This window comes from Nannobrachium achirus (genome assembly GCF_963921795.1).
Source record: "Nannobrachium achirus genome assembly, chromosome: 6".
Classification (NCBI taxonomy): domain Eukaryota; kingdom Metazoa; phylum Chordata; class Actinopteri; order Myctophiformes; family Myctophidae; genus Nannobrachium; species Nannobrachium achirus.
The window spans coordinates 54,677,919-54,693,711 of record NC_137815.1 but is presented as its reverse complement, the minus strand read 5'-3'; the positions used below and the strand labels follow the sequence as shown (position 1 = coordinate 54,693,711).

The following is a 15,793-nucleotide window of genomic DNA, read 5'->3' as shown; positions in this document are numbered from 1 at the left end:
CTGTAGGCCTACCTACATTCTAATACATTTTCAACACTACCTACCATGAATGAAGCTGTAAATTACAAATAAACACTGCCTTTTGAAAAATGGGACCTCTCCTAACAAACAAGGGGAATAATAAACTGTATAACACTCATCAAAACAAGGTTACAAAGACGAGTTTACAGTTTCATCTCTTCAGTTACGGTGCATAGCCTAAAACTGAATAAAATAAAGCTGCAACAGAATAATAGTAATACAAAATATAAATATAAAGTGCAGTGAGAACTAAAATATTGATATCAAACAATGTGAGGAAACATGGAAAGGTTTTGGACGAGGTCATTACAGAGACAGAGCACGGACAGCAAAGGGATGGTTGGTCACCCATTCAAGAACCACCACAGGTTCTCACACTCAGGCACATGACGGGTTAATAACACAAAATGAAATTAGGGGCCAGGCAATGCATTGCCTTAAATGTAATCAGTAAAATCGTACAAAATGAATCCATAAGCAGGGGGGTAAACCAGTGTAGGGATGTGAAATTCAAGTAAACCTTTCTCCTGGTTTGTGGGTCACAGTGAAAAGTGTCGGCAGTGACACCTTCAAAATGATTTCCTAGTGTCACCTGTGACAATGAATAAATTAAATGTAAAGTTGCTTAATTTGCACAATAACCAGTTTGGCTTTCTTGTGGAAATAACACTACCCCACCCACTTTGACCAGCCAATTCACCATTTTAAATCACCTCGATCTTCTATGAAGTCTGGCTACAGCCAAATATATGCACACACCAAGCAGACTGCCCTCAATGCTCAGAACCACACGTTTTTTTTTGCCAAACCCGGCTTGGTGTTGGAGGAGCTTGAAGGATTTGAATGCTTTAAAAAGGATGGGGGAAAAAACATTGGAACTAAGGCTGGCAAGGTGGAGATACAAGTAGTGTTATGTCTCAATGATATTTTCAGGCCACGTGCATTATCAGTGTCATTCCAGCAGTCACTGTGTTCCCAGTAAATGAATTGCTATATTCAAGAATACATCATGTATGTTACAATTAGGAGTAAAAGTTACCTGCCATTTTGTACAACAGAGCAGATCACAGAATTCATTAGGTCACCAATTATTGATAGACAGCGCAAGTCAATAGCAACGCTAGTTTCCGACTAAGCCTAATGATTGTTAAACTTTGGTTTGTATTTGTGTTGCCAAAGAAAATAAACACTCTGCATCATTATGCCCGATTTTGAGCTTGTGAGCTGTGAGCTTCATTCCACTCCCATGTGGAATCTCATCTGCCCGAAAAAGGAAACCTTTAAACCCAACTTATTTGATCTACATGAGGGAATCCCTAAACCCATGAGTTAAAAACTAGATAAAATATTGAATGTGATCAACCATCATGTCCTTGAAATAATCATGGAGATTAATTTTTTAAATACCTTTTTTGTCTTTAATGTATTTACAAGCATTTAATCTGCTCTGTAGGTTTGAAGTATTACAAGCACTTCCATGTTCAGCAACTCATTTTGCTTTTTAAACTTGCATTTTGCTCATCTCGATTGAACGTTACCTTATTTTTGTTCATTGGTGACATTTTATATCAAGTTCATCTGAGAGTTCTCTTGTGTGGATCATTTGCATTGCTAGTCGAATGCATACGTCTAACCTCTCGCGAGGCTGTATGTACATATAACATGGAGCAAGCCAAAGCAGGGAACACTTCTTGGTTATGTGGTAATAACCTGTAACTTCAAACGTCATACAAGGACAACGTTAATAAAGTTCTTGTGCGCCCATTCTGCTTCCCCTTCATCCCAAAATAGCTTTGTTTTTTTTTTCTTACCCTGTTTTCAACCAAACATTTTGGAATTCAGGGTGGCTATTTTATTTCACAATTATTATTTTGTTATCATAATTAATAATATTGTTATTTCTATTGTTGTCAACGTTCTTTTCATTGTGAGCATCTGCAAATGTTAAATAAACTTCCATATTTGCAGTTCTTTAAAAAAATAATAAATTAAAGAGTCCGGAACCTATGTATCTTTTAAGTCTCTTCTTAAAAAGTAACAAAAGAAAAAGTAAGTTAAAATTTAAAACAAAAATATTTTCTATGTATAATACAGGTATATCTTTTTTTTTGTTTAGTGCTTCCGCCGTTGGAATCCAAACTCAAAATGGCGGCGTGTTTTCAGAACCGTACCGCAGAAGAAAAAAAAAAGATTTCCAGCCGTAAACGTGTCGTTCCTGCCCCACTCGCGCACATTTTGAAAGTTTGTTTTGTTCTGCTGCGATAATGCAGTTCTCTCATGTAGCAACAGCTGGCCTTGTGTCCCGGAATTGCGGGGGTGGGTCACCGTCGCCACTATCTCCCTCGTCAATTATCCTCCGACTCCTCCTCAGCCTCCCGTAGCCAGGTGAAGAACGCTGTGACAGACTTGAGAGCCACACCCTTGCCCTGCTGCTCGGCAGGGTCTTTGCTCGTCTCCCACTTGTAGAACGCGTCCTCCGAGATGACATCCTCGTCGTACAGACAGTCAAAGAACATCCGCAGGAGGTCTGGCACAGAGGGAAAGGGGGTAGAATGCGTGTGAAAAGAGCATCATTTCATAACATATAGAACGCTACATGTCTTCCCCAAAGCCATGTGTTAATGGGAGGTGTCGAAATGTGTGTGGCATGGTATTGAGAACATGGTACTGAGAGGCACTTGGCAGCATTTAGATATTTTATGTATTTGTCCCAATTGAGTGGGATTAGTGGCATGGATCAAAAGGTTTACACAAAGTTATACTATCGGTTGTTCAAGTAATTTGATAATTGAAATTGAACAACATTGGTTAAATTATTAGGAACATCTCAATTCAGTTAATGCTGTATTCTTTCCGATGACCACCTGTGATCCAATTGTAGTACAACAACAATCCAAAACATGACATGCAGTGCATATTATTGACTGTGGAGGGCAGCATACACCATTTGTTGCTATTATATATTGGCTGGAACTGTGTTATAAATGTTGCTTGTTTATTTCTTCTCCATATTATTATTGTTTATCACTGTTACTATGCTGCAATCCTTGAAGAGCCTTTTTTTTCTTCACTTTTTATGTACCTGTAGTCCTGTACACAAGGCGTAACAATAATGATTCTAAAGTGAAATATGTCCGTTTAGTGTCACTATGACCATAATCCATTGCAGACATTTAACACGTTAGAGCTAATGTTAAACGTATGATAAAAGGATTTATACAGTAAAAAAGTGAATTATTAGAGTTGCAGTTCTCAAAATATTTAAAGTAGCTGCTAAATGAGAAAAGTTGCCAGCCCAGTAGAAACAGGACTATTTCTCGATAGTGGTGGCTTGACATTCTGCTTGTCTGTCGCTCACTCTCACCTTGTCTCTGGGTTTCTAGTCTTGAGTTTCTTTTTTTATTAGTCTCTCCATGTCTTTCTGTCTTTTCTTGTCTCTCAGTTGAGTCTTCCTTAGCCAGGACAGACTATCTATAATCTGGGTGATACTTAAAGTTATACCATGTAACTTTTTTTATAAAACAAATCTTAAAATGGTCCTAGCTGTTAAATCGCTAAAGTTTTAGAACCCCCACTCCGTTATTTTCAGCTTCTAAAGCCTTCTCTTTATATGTTTTCTATGATCCCTGCCCGGGACCGGTTTTCGCGGAAAAATTGCGTCATCACACTACCGGCCAATCACAGCGAGGGTTATACACTGCCGGCCAATCACAGCGCAGAACATACACTGCCGGGCTCTCTGGTGGGTTTAGGAAACACGCCTTCAGGAAGTACACTGCAGTGTTTACACTGGAGGAGTCTAGCATGTAACTCTCCAACCGCTGCTCGTAGAAGGACACGGGAGACCTCATTGAAAGCGTCTCGGCGAGGCGAGGCGGACGCGGTGGTCTGACGGCCCGGTCCGTGAGCGAAAAACGGACGAAAAAAGCAAACGCGACCGCGGTTTGCTATACTGCTACAGACCACCAGTTGAGCAACTTACACAGTATAGCTTTAAAGGAGTAGTTCACCCCCCAAAATGACTTTTTTTCTATTGATTAGTCACACCATGCAGACTTCAATAATATTTTTTTGTATTTGTCGCATTCCTAAGGGGGAAAAAATTATATTCTGGATGGGGGACCCAAATAAGGCCCTGGATGGAGAGGGGACCCAAATGCATTTGGGTCAGAATCAATGGGGTAAATTTAGGGTCAAGGGTCAAGTAAATTTACCCCCAGTGATTCTCACACAAATGCATTTGGGTCCCCATCCAGGGCCTTGTATTTTGGTCCCCATCCAGAATCAATGGGGGTACATTTACTACAATACATTTTTTGTCTTAGGAATGCGACAAATACAAAAAATTATTATTGAACTCAAGTCTCCATGGTGTGACTAATCAATAGAAAAAAAGTCATTTTGGGGGGGAACTACTCCTTTAAGTCTAGACATTGGTCAAATGTAATACAAATTTCTCTACATCATTTCTAAAAAATATCCAAAAGCATGAAGGTAAGCACAATTACCAGCTGAAAACAGGTCAGCTTCAATTGTCTGCAATGTATAAAGTCAACAGCAATGAAAATGTGAAGACAATCTGCATGTCTGCTAAATAGAGCATTTTTATCTCAAGAAAATGTTGGTTTACAGCCCACATTAACTGCTGCACCAGGTACTGCAAGAGCACTGCAAGTCACAAATATAACTTTGTACATAACACTATAACTGTTACCATTCCAGCATATCTTGACATAATTCCTTGGATAAGTTAGGGTGAATTGAGGGGTTTATTGAGAAAACTGCTGCATTGCTGCTGGCTTTATATAATGACAGGAGCACACTCATTTGCAGCTCGTTAGTGGGCTTTTATTTGTGAGTATTTTTAGAAAATGCATAGGGCATTGATTATTAACCTATGGGCCGGGGCCCACTGGTGGGCCGCAAGGTAATTACAAGAGGTTTTTTTTGCAAGTGGTTTTACAAGGTCTCAATGAGACCAAATCAAGGTAAAAAAAGAAAGGAAAGGAATACCACTACGATTTGAATCATAATATACAGTAAAACGACTTTTCATTGTGATACAGATAAATTGTGTCAAAGTATACTACCGGTATGTTAGTTCCATTGGTCCAAGCCAAATAGTTCAAATAAACATGCTCTGAAAATGCACAGCTGCCATGATAAGTGGTCAGATGGGTGGGCCGCGAACACCGAACACTTCCAAGATTTTAAAGTGGGCCCTGGCCCCTGATCAAAAAAAGGTTGAATCCCTCTATAGTGTAGGGAAACTGAATTTCCCCCTTGGGATAATAAAGGTATCTATCTATCTATCTATCTATCTAAACTGTATTGCCTGTCTCCAGACCTTAGTATCATGCCAGATCATAGATACTAAAGTCTGCCTGGACTATACTGTATCTCCCTGTGTCTATTCTGGTATGTCTCTCTCTACATATCCTCAGTTCTGTGTCTCCCTTTGCATCCTCAACCTCACAGCCATGATGAAATACAATATAACACCACTCCCTCTTGTGTGATATTACTTAATTATTTGAACGTCAATGTAGTCTTTTTCTCCAATTGGCAACCCAACAGAACGTAATTTGAAAACCTCTTCTGGGATCCCAGGGAGATTAAAACAAGAGCTCAGAATGACTTTTCATTCCCATTTATCAGAAAACACTGACTGCCTGATATGCATCTTGCACATTGCAGGGGGCGGCTGAACATGTGGGATTGCGGCGAGGCACTCACTTGGAGGCTGATCCAGGGTGACGATCAGAGCCTGAAGTGCATAAAGTGCTTGCAGCTGTCGCTCAGTGTCTGAGTTAAGGTACTTGAGTAAAACGGGCAATCTTCTCTGGATGATGGCCGTGTCAACTCGACAGGTGCTGTTCTCATCTGCAAGGGGAAACGAAAAGAAGAAGAGGGGGGGGGGGGGTATGCCTGGTGAGCTGCTCTGCTTTGAGTCTGACAGTGTTTCAAATGATGCAATCAACACAGCGATTCTGGTATAATAGTCTCGCTTTCCCCTCCCTGGGCGGGTGGTGTCTTCACCTTTCACTGCTGCCTTACAGACGGCCGTCATCAAAGCCCTCAGGAATGGAGATGAGCTCATCTGAGATTCATCTAGATTGGCCTGTGGGAGTGGAAGAGGACGAAACATAATGTCAATTTCATAGGCAAGGGTGGTGACAGCTCGTCCCTTTACTACTTTAAACTTTATATTGTCTGGGGTCTCCCAGGGGTCATTACTTTTTTCTCTCTATAGCAAATCTCTTCGCCGTTGTGAGCAAGTAGATCTGCAATTCTTCCCAAATTTTCTGCTATTTTCGCTGAATGTTTGCTTATGAGAATGAGGATGCTGGGGTTCATGTTAGGCATGCAAGATAAACATTTTAGACCCTGCCCACAGGGGTTTTGGGTTCGAATCCACGTGGTGCGTTCAGCTTTGTCACGCGTCTACACCAGTGTTTCCTAACCACTGTACTGCTGACCTTTGGTGTTCCCCTTTGAAATGTAATACTTCAAGAAAGAAAAGAAAAAAGACCATCAAAACTAATCAATAATCCCTAGGTGGGGTTGGCGATAGGGCCTTTCTGTGGTGAGTTTGCATGTTCTCCCCGTGTCTCCTTGGGCATAGGCCCTCACACAAAAAAAATGCAGTAGTCCTGGTTTCTATACTACCTCCCCCTAGCCAGCCGGGTGCTCCCCAATGTCCCCTGGCGCGGCAGGGGGAGAGCGGAAACCAGGACTACAGGTTAGGTAGTCACCGGGTGAGAAAAATGGGTTACAAAAACCGTGGGAAAAAAAACATAAAAAAAGAAAATAAAAAAAAGAAAACGAATCAACAAACTATATAAACACTGGTAAAACATTGTCCAAATTGTTAAATAATATAAGAAAGAGGCAAACATTTTGAAAATAGCCACGCACACCGTATATCTAGGTGTGCACTGGGATCTTTTGGCTATGAAAAGTGTGCATTGTGTGCATTGGGATCTTTTGGCTATGAAAAGTGTGCCCTGGCAGGAAAATAGTTGGGAAATAGTGGTCTACACCAACACAATTGGTCTGTGTTCAGGGGCAGGTGAGTCAGTAGGATACAACAGCAGTGAAAACACAGATGTGCGTGGGGAGGAATTAATTGGCATAACCACTACATTGGGGAGAAAACTCCCCATCTCTCTCCCCATTTCCTGTATACCGTCCTATCAATAGGCATAAAAGCCCCAAAAAACAAATCTAAAAATAATAATTGGCTACTCTAATTAAAAAGGTGTTTTCTTCTTTCTTCTTCTAAATTGAATCAGTGTCCATAAGGATTACCTTTGTCCCAAGGTAAGCCCAAATACTTGGTAACACAACTGATAACACCTAAGCAAACTACTTCCTCTGTACACGCAAGGATATCATGAAAACAACTACCATTTCAATGTAATTGATATTGATTACTTTCCATTATCGCTCATTCAAATAATCCATCATCCAAGCGTACCTCTACCCAGTCAAAGATCTGCTCGTCGGTGGCCATATCCTCAAGCAGGAGTCTCTCCAGCTGTTTGCTCATCTCCTCAGGAGACAGGATTCGTTTAGACAGAGCTTTCTCAGGACTGGAGCACTCTGACAAAGTGAACTGAAGCTCCTGTCGGGACAAACGAGAGAGGATGGGAGGGGTGTACATTATTCAATTTAAAAGTTATTTAATCTAATTTAATTTAATAATTACTGTTGTTGACCTCACTTGTTACAGTGACTCTGAGGGGTTCCCTTTAAGTAGTACCAAGCGAATAACATGGAGAGAGTGAAGAGGGGAGAGAGATAGAGACTAGAGAGAATCAAACTAGAGAGAAAGGGGTCCAAGAAATGTAGGTAGATGTAAAAACAAAAACAAAAAAACAAATAGAAGTGAATGGTGCCATTTTAGTTAATTTCATTGAGAAGCGAAGCTTGGCCATGTGGGATGACTTCTGGGTGCACACTGTCTCGCGAGACGAGATTTCAACTGAGTTCAAAGATCAGCGGCATGTACACAAAAATGGTGACGGCCAGTGGGAAATGGGACTGTGTAGAGACTAGTTGCATGACGGACGACGGAATATTTTCTAGCGATAGAAATAAGCGGATTATCATTGTAAACATGCACTCCTGGAGGTCGGGTCGGCCGAATGGACAAGAATGCCTGTTATGAAAAAGAAAACCAACACCTGCACCACTCTTTTTGGGAGGAAACAACACTAACTAAAGCCCTTTGCACACAGGCGCGTTTATCTGCACGGATAAAACGGACAATTTAATTTTTGTTTTTAAGAAAACAATGATTCTCTACGACCTCATGCACACCGGATCCGAATTAGCCGTGTGACGAGTGGCTGCGGCCGTGCGTTTTTTTCTCGATCAAACCCAGTTCGATTCGTGCATCTTGTCGCATGCGGTAAAAAACTCATCACTCCTTTAATGACTCCTTTTGGGATCCGCAGTGCCGATTCCTCACAGCATTGCACACCAAATCCAATGCGTTTTATTCATACAGCAAACGGAAGAAACGCAACTGTCCTGTGTGCAAAGGGCTTAAAGGCGAGAAAACCTCCAAGTCCGGAATTCTCCTTTAAGACACCATAGGCTACTAATTTGGTTGTTCCAGGAGTAGCCTCAGAATGACGATGAACAACTTCCACAAAGTTGAGCACTTCATATCAATAATTCTAAAATCTTTTAAGTAACAAATCCTATAAACAGAAAACAGCTTTGCACTATTAACTCTGCGGACAGTTCACTTGGTAGACCTTTCTTAACTCATCTAGTGCCTTTCGCGTGATGTCACGCAATAAGTACTAGAGTACGTATAGTGCCGAATGCGCGATGTCGTGCGAAAAGTAATATATTACTGTAACGGCGAGTAAAAATACCTAGTACAATGGCCGACGCTCCGGAGACGAAATCCGCGCTGATTTGTCATCATCACGGCTCCACGAGCACACAATAGTCATCCCATAACATTGAGGTGGACGGCCGATCTCATCTTTAATGTCCATTATCTCAAAACAACACTTTAGAAGCGAAGATGGAGGCAGATGCTCGCTTATAAAACACATGTATAAACGCTCCTATGCAATCCAGCATGGCACCACGTAAACAATGATCGGTTCCGTCGCAGGATCCGATGACGTCAGACCGGAAGTACTTCCGGTCTAGACTTCTGGCCTTCAAAATAAGACAATGGCCGTTAATGGGGCCGGGAGGGGGCACTCTGGACCCCCTAAACCGTTAATGTCCTGGGCTCTGGATGAGTTAAGACAAAGTTTCTGGCAATTATTATTATTAAACGGTAAAAGCATGGCGAAGTGCATGCCAAACAGAGGCCTCTGATCACTGTACCTGTTGTGAGATGAATGCCTGGACGTCTTCTCCCTCTGGAAGGAAGTCACTCCAGCTGAGGCCAGATTCTCTCCACAAAACACCTACTTTCCTATGGCTCTGTGGAGCAGATAACGAGGGCCACGTCATATAAAAGGGCTTTTGACAATGACCTTTAATACACCCCCCTTGAAGGAAAAATACTATACAGGGATCTCATCTAGGGCTATAATTATCAATGATCTTGTTAGTGATTACTTCATTAACTTTCGATTAATCGAATAATCGAGAACTCTCCACTGCTTCATAATGATCACACACACACACACACCCACACACACACACACACACACACAGTGAAAATCTGTGTGGGATTCTTCAAAATAAAAAATTTCCTTACCATTTGTTTGCATAGTATGTGCAGTATTTCAGAAAATAAGATCCCAGCTCTTCCCACAGGAAGCAAAGGTTTGCTTAATTCACTGTGAACAAACAACAGAGGTGTAGATGAGAGTCTGGGGGTGGTTGTTGCCAAAACAAACAGCTTGTTATGAAGCGGTCACAATGAGATTGAGGTTCCTGGATATTTTGTTCAAAATTGTCAGGAAACTACTGGAAGTAAGCTCATGTTTCATCCAAGTAATATGGCACAAAGTAACCTTAACCCCTACTGCTGAACAGAAATATAATCTTTTCCAAAAACATTCCAGTACAGTGTTGATTTTGTCAGCTAAAACTAAAAAGACAAGTCATTTTATGTTTGGTTGCCCTAAACCCGACTCGACTAAAACTAAAACATTTCAGATGACTAAAACTAAATGGAATCTTAGTCAAAACACTATGACTAAAACTAAATCAAAGTTTGCTGTCCAAGTCAACAGCGTCAGTACCTAAAGAGCTCTCTCATAGAGAAGCCCCCTTCCCTCAGCACAGGGCTGAGCAGCTCGGCCAGGTAGAGCCAGATATGGGGAATGTCGATGGCCATGTCGTCTGCTAGCTCCAGGGTGTCCGCAAACCTGGAGGAACGAACACACACACATCCACACTTCTTATTTGCGAGTCGCAGTTTTGTATGAGAAACGGCACATCATGTCTCTGTCTGTCCGTGTACACTTTTTTACGGTCTATGAGTTTGCCACTCTGACATCACTGTGATGTGAGGGGAAACACACTAACAGAATCCCTTTTATGCCCATATATGGAGTACCCTGATGTCTCAGGTGAAGGTGAAGTTCGCTTGTGAAGTTCGCTTTCAGGTTGCAAGTGCTGGTTTGAGAGGGGACACAGTCACGAAACCTGCTTCTATAAACACAACACAAGATATCTGTCTAAACACCTGAACGTGGCCAGAGCGCTCTGTCTTCTGGTCTGTGGAATGTAAAATAAGTAGTCAGGGCAAGTCAATTTTAAGAGACCTGCTTTTTTCTGTCATAAAGGTTGTCCAACCAGGCAACTACGCATCTCAACTAGGAATCTCAGGCAGTGACTTATTTCAGGATTGACTTTTTGCCACGATTCAAACATTTCGTATTGAGCCGCGAGACCATTGATTTTGGGAGCCAGTCGATATGAAGCACCGCTAAAGTAAACAAAGAAAAGCTACCTTTCACCATCGTTTCATGCCCTCCTTAAAGTACCCTGGAAAATATGCAGACCACATTTGCTGGTTTGTGGACAATGTGGGCTGACTGTTCTGAGAGAATTGATTACTTATTAGTTGTCGGCTATCGCGGAAGAACCAGTCCCTAAAATATTGGTTTGTAATTTCTTTGAGATATGCAAGTTATATTTACATACTAGTTTAGGAGTTTAAGTTGACGTAAAATATAGGCTTGTTTTACTCAATCATTACAGATGTAAACAAGTATTTTATAGCATAAGGAAACAAACAAAATGTAGCTGGTTTAGATGTCGTAAATGGTGCATTTATACATAGATTGTGCATTACATGAACCCATTCACACACACACACACACACACACACACACACACACACACACACACACACACACACACACACACACACACACACACACACACACACACACACACACACACACACACACACACACACACACACACAGATGGCAGAGGAAACCATGCAAGGCACCAACCAGCACATTGGGAGCAATTAGGGGTCCAGTGTCTTGCTCAAGACTTTGAACACTTCGACACCAACTCTGGGGGAGCCCGGGATCGAACTGGGAACCTTGCGGTTCTCCATCCGGCCGCTATACCGGCCACTCTACCCCTGAGCCACTGCTGCCCTAATCGTGGATTTTGCCTTTTGGACATGGGGATAACCTTTTAATTTACATTTGGATTAGATATTGTGCCTTCAAGAGATTTAGGGTCCGTTAACAGCGTTATGACTCTGCTCCAATTTGTTGTCACTTTAAATGACTGAAGGTCAAGCTGTGCTTTATTGATGTGCATTTACGTGCCGCTGTAAATGTTTCCCAACATGATCTACTTTGGAGCACCTGCAGGTTTCAAACATTTCTCTGAAATGACATTTCTCAACTGTATGCATTAGGGGGGACTGACCCTTGGTAGAACATGGGTTTGGGCAGAATCCCCAGCTGCACCAACTGGAAGAACAGCTGGCCCGTGTGTTCCCGTGTGATCTGACTGCGCTCCAGGGTGGACTCCACTCCCACGCGCACAAACACGTGGAGCGGAGACGCCAGGTCGTCCACACACTGCACAGCCTCCTGTGGACAAGACAGAGAAGACCATGTCCATAGCCAGTGTCAGCAAGTTACACCCAAGACTGATTCCACCACTGAAATGAACATTAATGGAAAAAGATGATAAAATACAAGTCTGTACTATCTGATGGATATCCTCATTAGGAATAAAGTGCATTAAAAAAGTAAAGCGCCTTTCAGATGGAGGGAAGGGGGTTGACGCCAGCGTCCTCGCTTGGATCAGCGGAGAACGCACCACGGTGGAGACACAAACACAATTGCTCCGCGAGTACACGCCGGACGATATTTACAAAGATGTCCACAATCCAGCTCTTGCCCGCCGCAAGCGCATGCATGCATGGGGTCCAAGCACGTGCGCAAGAATTTCACAGGACCGTCTTAAATCGCTGATGACAAGTATTAATGTGTTAATATACTATGCTCTGTTTTTAGCGCAAGTGTTCTACTGTACCTTTACATGTTTGACTAAAGTATTCAATCAACCACTAAAAATGTCTTACATTGTACAAGATGCTAAATGTTAGGCATTTTTCCCAACACCACACATTTCTTGTGTGTCAATCATAGAATGATAATATGAGTAGCTACAATGACTAAATGTAAACCGATGTATAGTGAGATTCCATATTAATTTCCAAGTCTGGGGGGGAAATTGCTGTTTACGGATTTGAGTTACGCGAACAGCTTGGCAGCAAATTTCAACGACGAGAAATGGGTAGCAAACCTTGCTTACTTGTGTGACCTAATCAACCTGCATGAACTCATGTGTAACTTGACAAGATTGGAAAATGAATTTAAGCTGGCGGTTAAAGTGGCAGCAAAAAAGCCAAACAGGAACTCTGGGGGCATAACAGATTCATCGGGGTCCCTGTACCTTGAAATCATTGATGTGTAGGAACTCATCAATAATAGACTTGCACTTCCTCTCCATCTCCTCCTCCGACAAGGCCGGTCTGTCAGGAGTTTGGGGCCGGGCCACTGGCTCAGCTTTCACTGTCAGGGGGACAAATCACACAAATTATTTTTACCAATAGTATTATTATTTCAAATGGATCTAAAAGCGACGCATAGTGAGTTTTTTTTCCCCTCTTTTTTTTACATTTGGAAATGTATCTTTTGGGTCTTAAACTGAAGGTTTGGAACCTCCGTTGTAAGTTGTGTGACCTGGCCTACAGATAATAGATCTATTTGACTGTGGGAGGGTGTCGATATTGCGACATAGCATCTAGCATCATAGACGGTTCATCCTTTCGACACAGGTGAATTTTAACCTGGTGAAAAGTTAACCTGCCGACGCGGATGAGTAGCTAACCTGCTGACGTGGATGAATGTTAACCTCTATGCCTAAACATAACCCAAACCCTAACCTCAGTAACCCTTAGTCGAAATGATGGGACGTAGAAATAGCAAGATTTCCCCTTTGACATTCTCCTACTGAGAACTGATCCTTTTTGATTCAAAGACTGCACAATACTGGCAAACCTCCTGTAATGCAACTTAATTTGCAAACCAGAGATTATGTTCCAGAACACATTCTTATGTCTATAACATTGTGATTTCAACATTCAATACTTTGTGTTGTGAGCATCTAAGCTGATGTCAAGTTGTAACCCGGCCCCGGAAAAACTTTGAGACCCAATGTTAAGCTTGTTACAAAAAAGATGAAGACATGTATTATTCATTACTCCTATCAAGAGTTAGAGGAGTTAAGAGTTTACTTAATACTCCCTATGCACCAATAGCAGTTTAGCTTTTCTTCAGTAGCCTACAGCTGTGAACAAAAGAAAGCAGCAGCCGCACACTCAAAACACCGTTCAAGTATCCAATTTATTGTGAGCTTTCGGTCGTTTGACCTTCTTCAAGACCTTTCCTTTTGTTCACTCTGATTTTATTCAGCTCCAGCACTTCACTGTTTTTTTCTGTGAATTAGTTCACTTCTCAGCAGCCTGCAGTGTCTGTAAAATCCTCAGTGCTGATTTAAATCTGAAGAGTCTCAGTAACACATCCATTTGTACACTCATCTGAGTTCAATTGAGGTTTTGTTTTATTTAAAGAAAACAAAATACCATTCAATGTATGAAAGAACACACAAAAGGGTTCTGCCTACACCTTCAAGAAAGTAATTACTTTACTTAAAGGACCCAATGAGCTTATCTAGAATGTGTTCTAGATTCTAGATTGTGTACTTGGTTGTCAGGGGTCCCACAGCAGACCAGTAGTCCAACTGCCTCTAAACCTGACACAAACACTGTATCACTCATGGGTCTGGCTATTGGATACATCATTCTTAACTAGAAATACTTTTCCTACGAAACAGTGTGGGCTCGCATGGAACACCATGTATGGGCACAAAGATCTACCCTTTGGCTGCTCCTCATTGGCGAAGGTCCCAGCCTTTTCAGGAGAATAAACTTGACCTATAAAGATTTGGTATAACATACTGATATAACATACTGGTCTCGAGCCCACGTGTTGTTATTTATATCAGGTCGCACTTGTTGGTGGTGATGTCACCAAGAACACTGCTCCTCATTGGCTAAGGGCCCTGCCTTTGTACTGTCAGTCAGTTTTTTAAGGAGAATAAACTTGAGCTATAAAGATTTGGTATAACATACTGGTCTCGCCTTTCAGCGAGCCCACAATTATGTGTGGTCTTTGCATATATTCTGTTTGCATGTCTGTTTACGGCAGTGTCCCTCACCGGGGTCTCTGGCTCTGTTGCGCTCTGGTTCCATCTTGTCCTCGGTGACACTGGGTCTCCTAGGCTCGGGAGTGTCTCTGTCTCTGCGGGGCTCCTCTGGGGAAGCGTTCTCCAGCAGCTCTTTGGAGCTGCCTCCCCTGACAAAAGGCCCGGGACGCGACGACGGGACAGAGCTCAGCGGCTTCTCACAGCGTTCTCTCCCTACATTGCTGCGACTTGGGTGAAGAAACGGAGAAAGACATGAAGTCAGATAGTATACCAGAGAGAGAGCAGAAGAAAAAAATGAATATGTATGGGCAACCAATATAAGCAAAATATCCTGTCCTCTTCTTTCTCCCAACTTAGTCATTATGCCAATGAATTCCACCCACTGCTGTTGTTCACCTGCCAGTGAGGAGCCCTCAACGCGAGGACAGAGCCTACGTCTTACTCCTCCAGCTCAACATTCCCCACTGATATGACATGCACTGCCCCAGCCAGTAGAAGTACATGCATTAACAACTATCACACTTCCCATCCAGGCTTCCTTCCCCTGAACACTGGCCAATTGTGTTTGTATGATTGTATAGATGCTTGGCCAAGACGGATGCACCGCTGAGGATTTGAACCCCTAGACCAGGGGTCTTCAACAGGGGGTCCGGGACCCCTAGGGGGTCCTCAGAGCTACTACAGGGGGTCCTCCAAATCTTTGTATGATAGAAACCTTTTTTCTCCTTTTTTACAGTATATTAACTACATGAACCCTAGGGGCCATATTCGGAGACCTTTAGCCAAAAATAGCAGATCTACAAGCTGACAAGGCCTCGCGCTGCTAGGCGTTGTGAGCTTGTAGATTGGCCATTTTCGGCAAAAAGCTTTAGTGTAGAGGGGGGAAAGAGCAGACTAAGTACAGAGTGAAACGTCAAGTTTATCAAGTATTGAAGGTTCAAGTGGTTAAATATCTTAAAACACAAATTGATATGATTCCAAAATACACTGATGATCATGCTGTCAAATGATGAAACTATATGGAATCTATGAA

At 42.2% G+C, this 15,793-nt stretch overlaps 1 protein-coding gene across 17 annotated transcripts in view; it reads right to left on the bottom strand.

The window, feature by feature from the left end:
- Nucleotides 1-1,416: 1,416 nt before the first annotated feature.
- The window catches only part of eif4g3a (eukaryotic translation initiation factor 4 gamma, 3a), a 108,623-nt gene continuing 94,246 nt past the window's right edge, over nucleotides 1,417-15,793 (bottom strand). For 15 of the 17 annotated variants that reach the window (XM_080729043.1, XM_080729047.1, XM_080729052.1 and 12 more), the window contains 9 exons: nucleotides 14,773-14,987; nucleotides 12,946-13,064; nucleotides 11,908-12,074; nucleotides 10,251-10,376; nucleotides 9,761-9,842; nucleotides 9,382-9,480; nucleotides 7,502-7,648; nucleotides 5,758-6,142; nucleotides 1,418-2,548 (listed from right to left, as the gene is read on the bottom strand). In XM_080729043.1, the coding sequence (XP_080585169.1) occupies nucleotides 2,367-2,548; nucleotides 5,758-6,142; nucleotides 7,502-7,648; nucleotides 9,382-9,480; nucleotides 9,761-9,842; nucleotides 10,251-10,376; nucleotides 11,908-12,074; nucleotides 12,946-13,064; nucleotides 14,773-14,987 (1,522 nt within the window). In that variant the 3' untranslated portion in view covers nucleotides 1,418-2,366. Of the gene's footprint in view, nucleotides 2,549-5,757; nucleotides 6,143-7,501; nucleotides 7,649-9,381; nucleotides 9,481-9,760; nucleotides 9,843-10,250; nucleotides 10,377-11,907; nucleotides 12,075-12,945; nucleotides 13,065-14,772; nucleotides 14,988-15,793 lie in introns of all 17 variants that reach the window. The other 2 variants (XM_080729049.1, XM_080729056.1) reach the window with 2 other exon arrangements.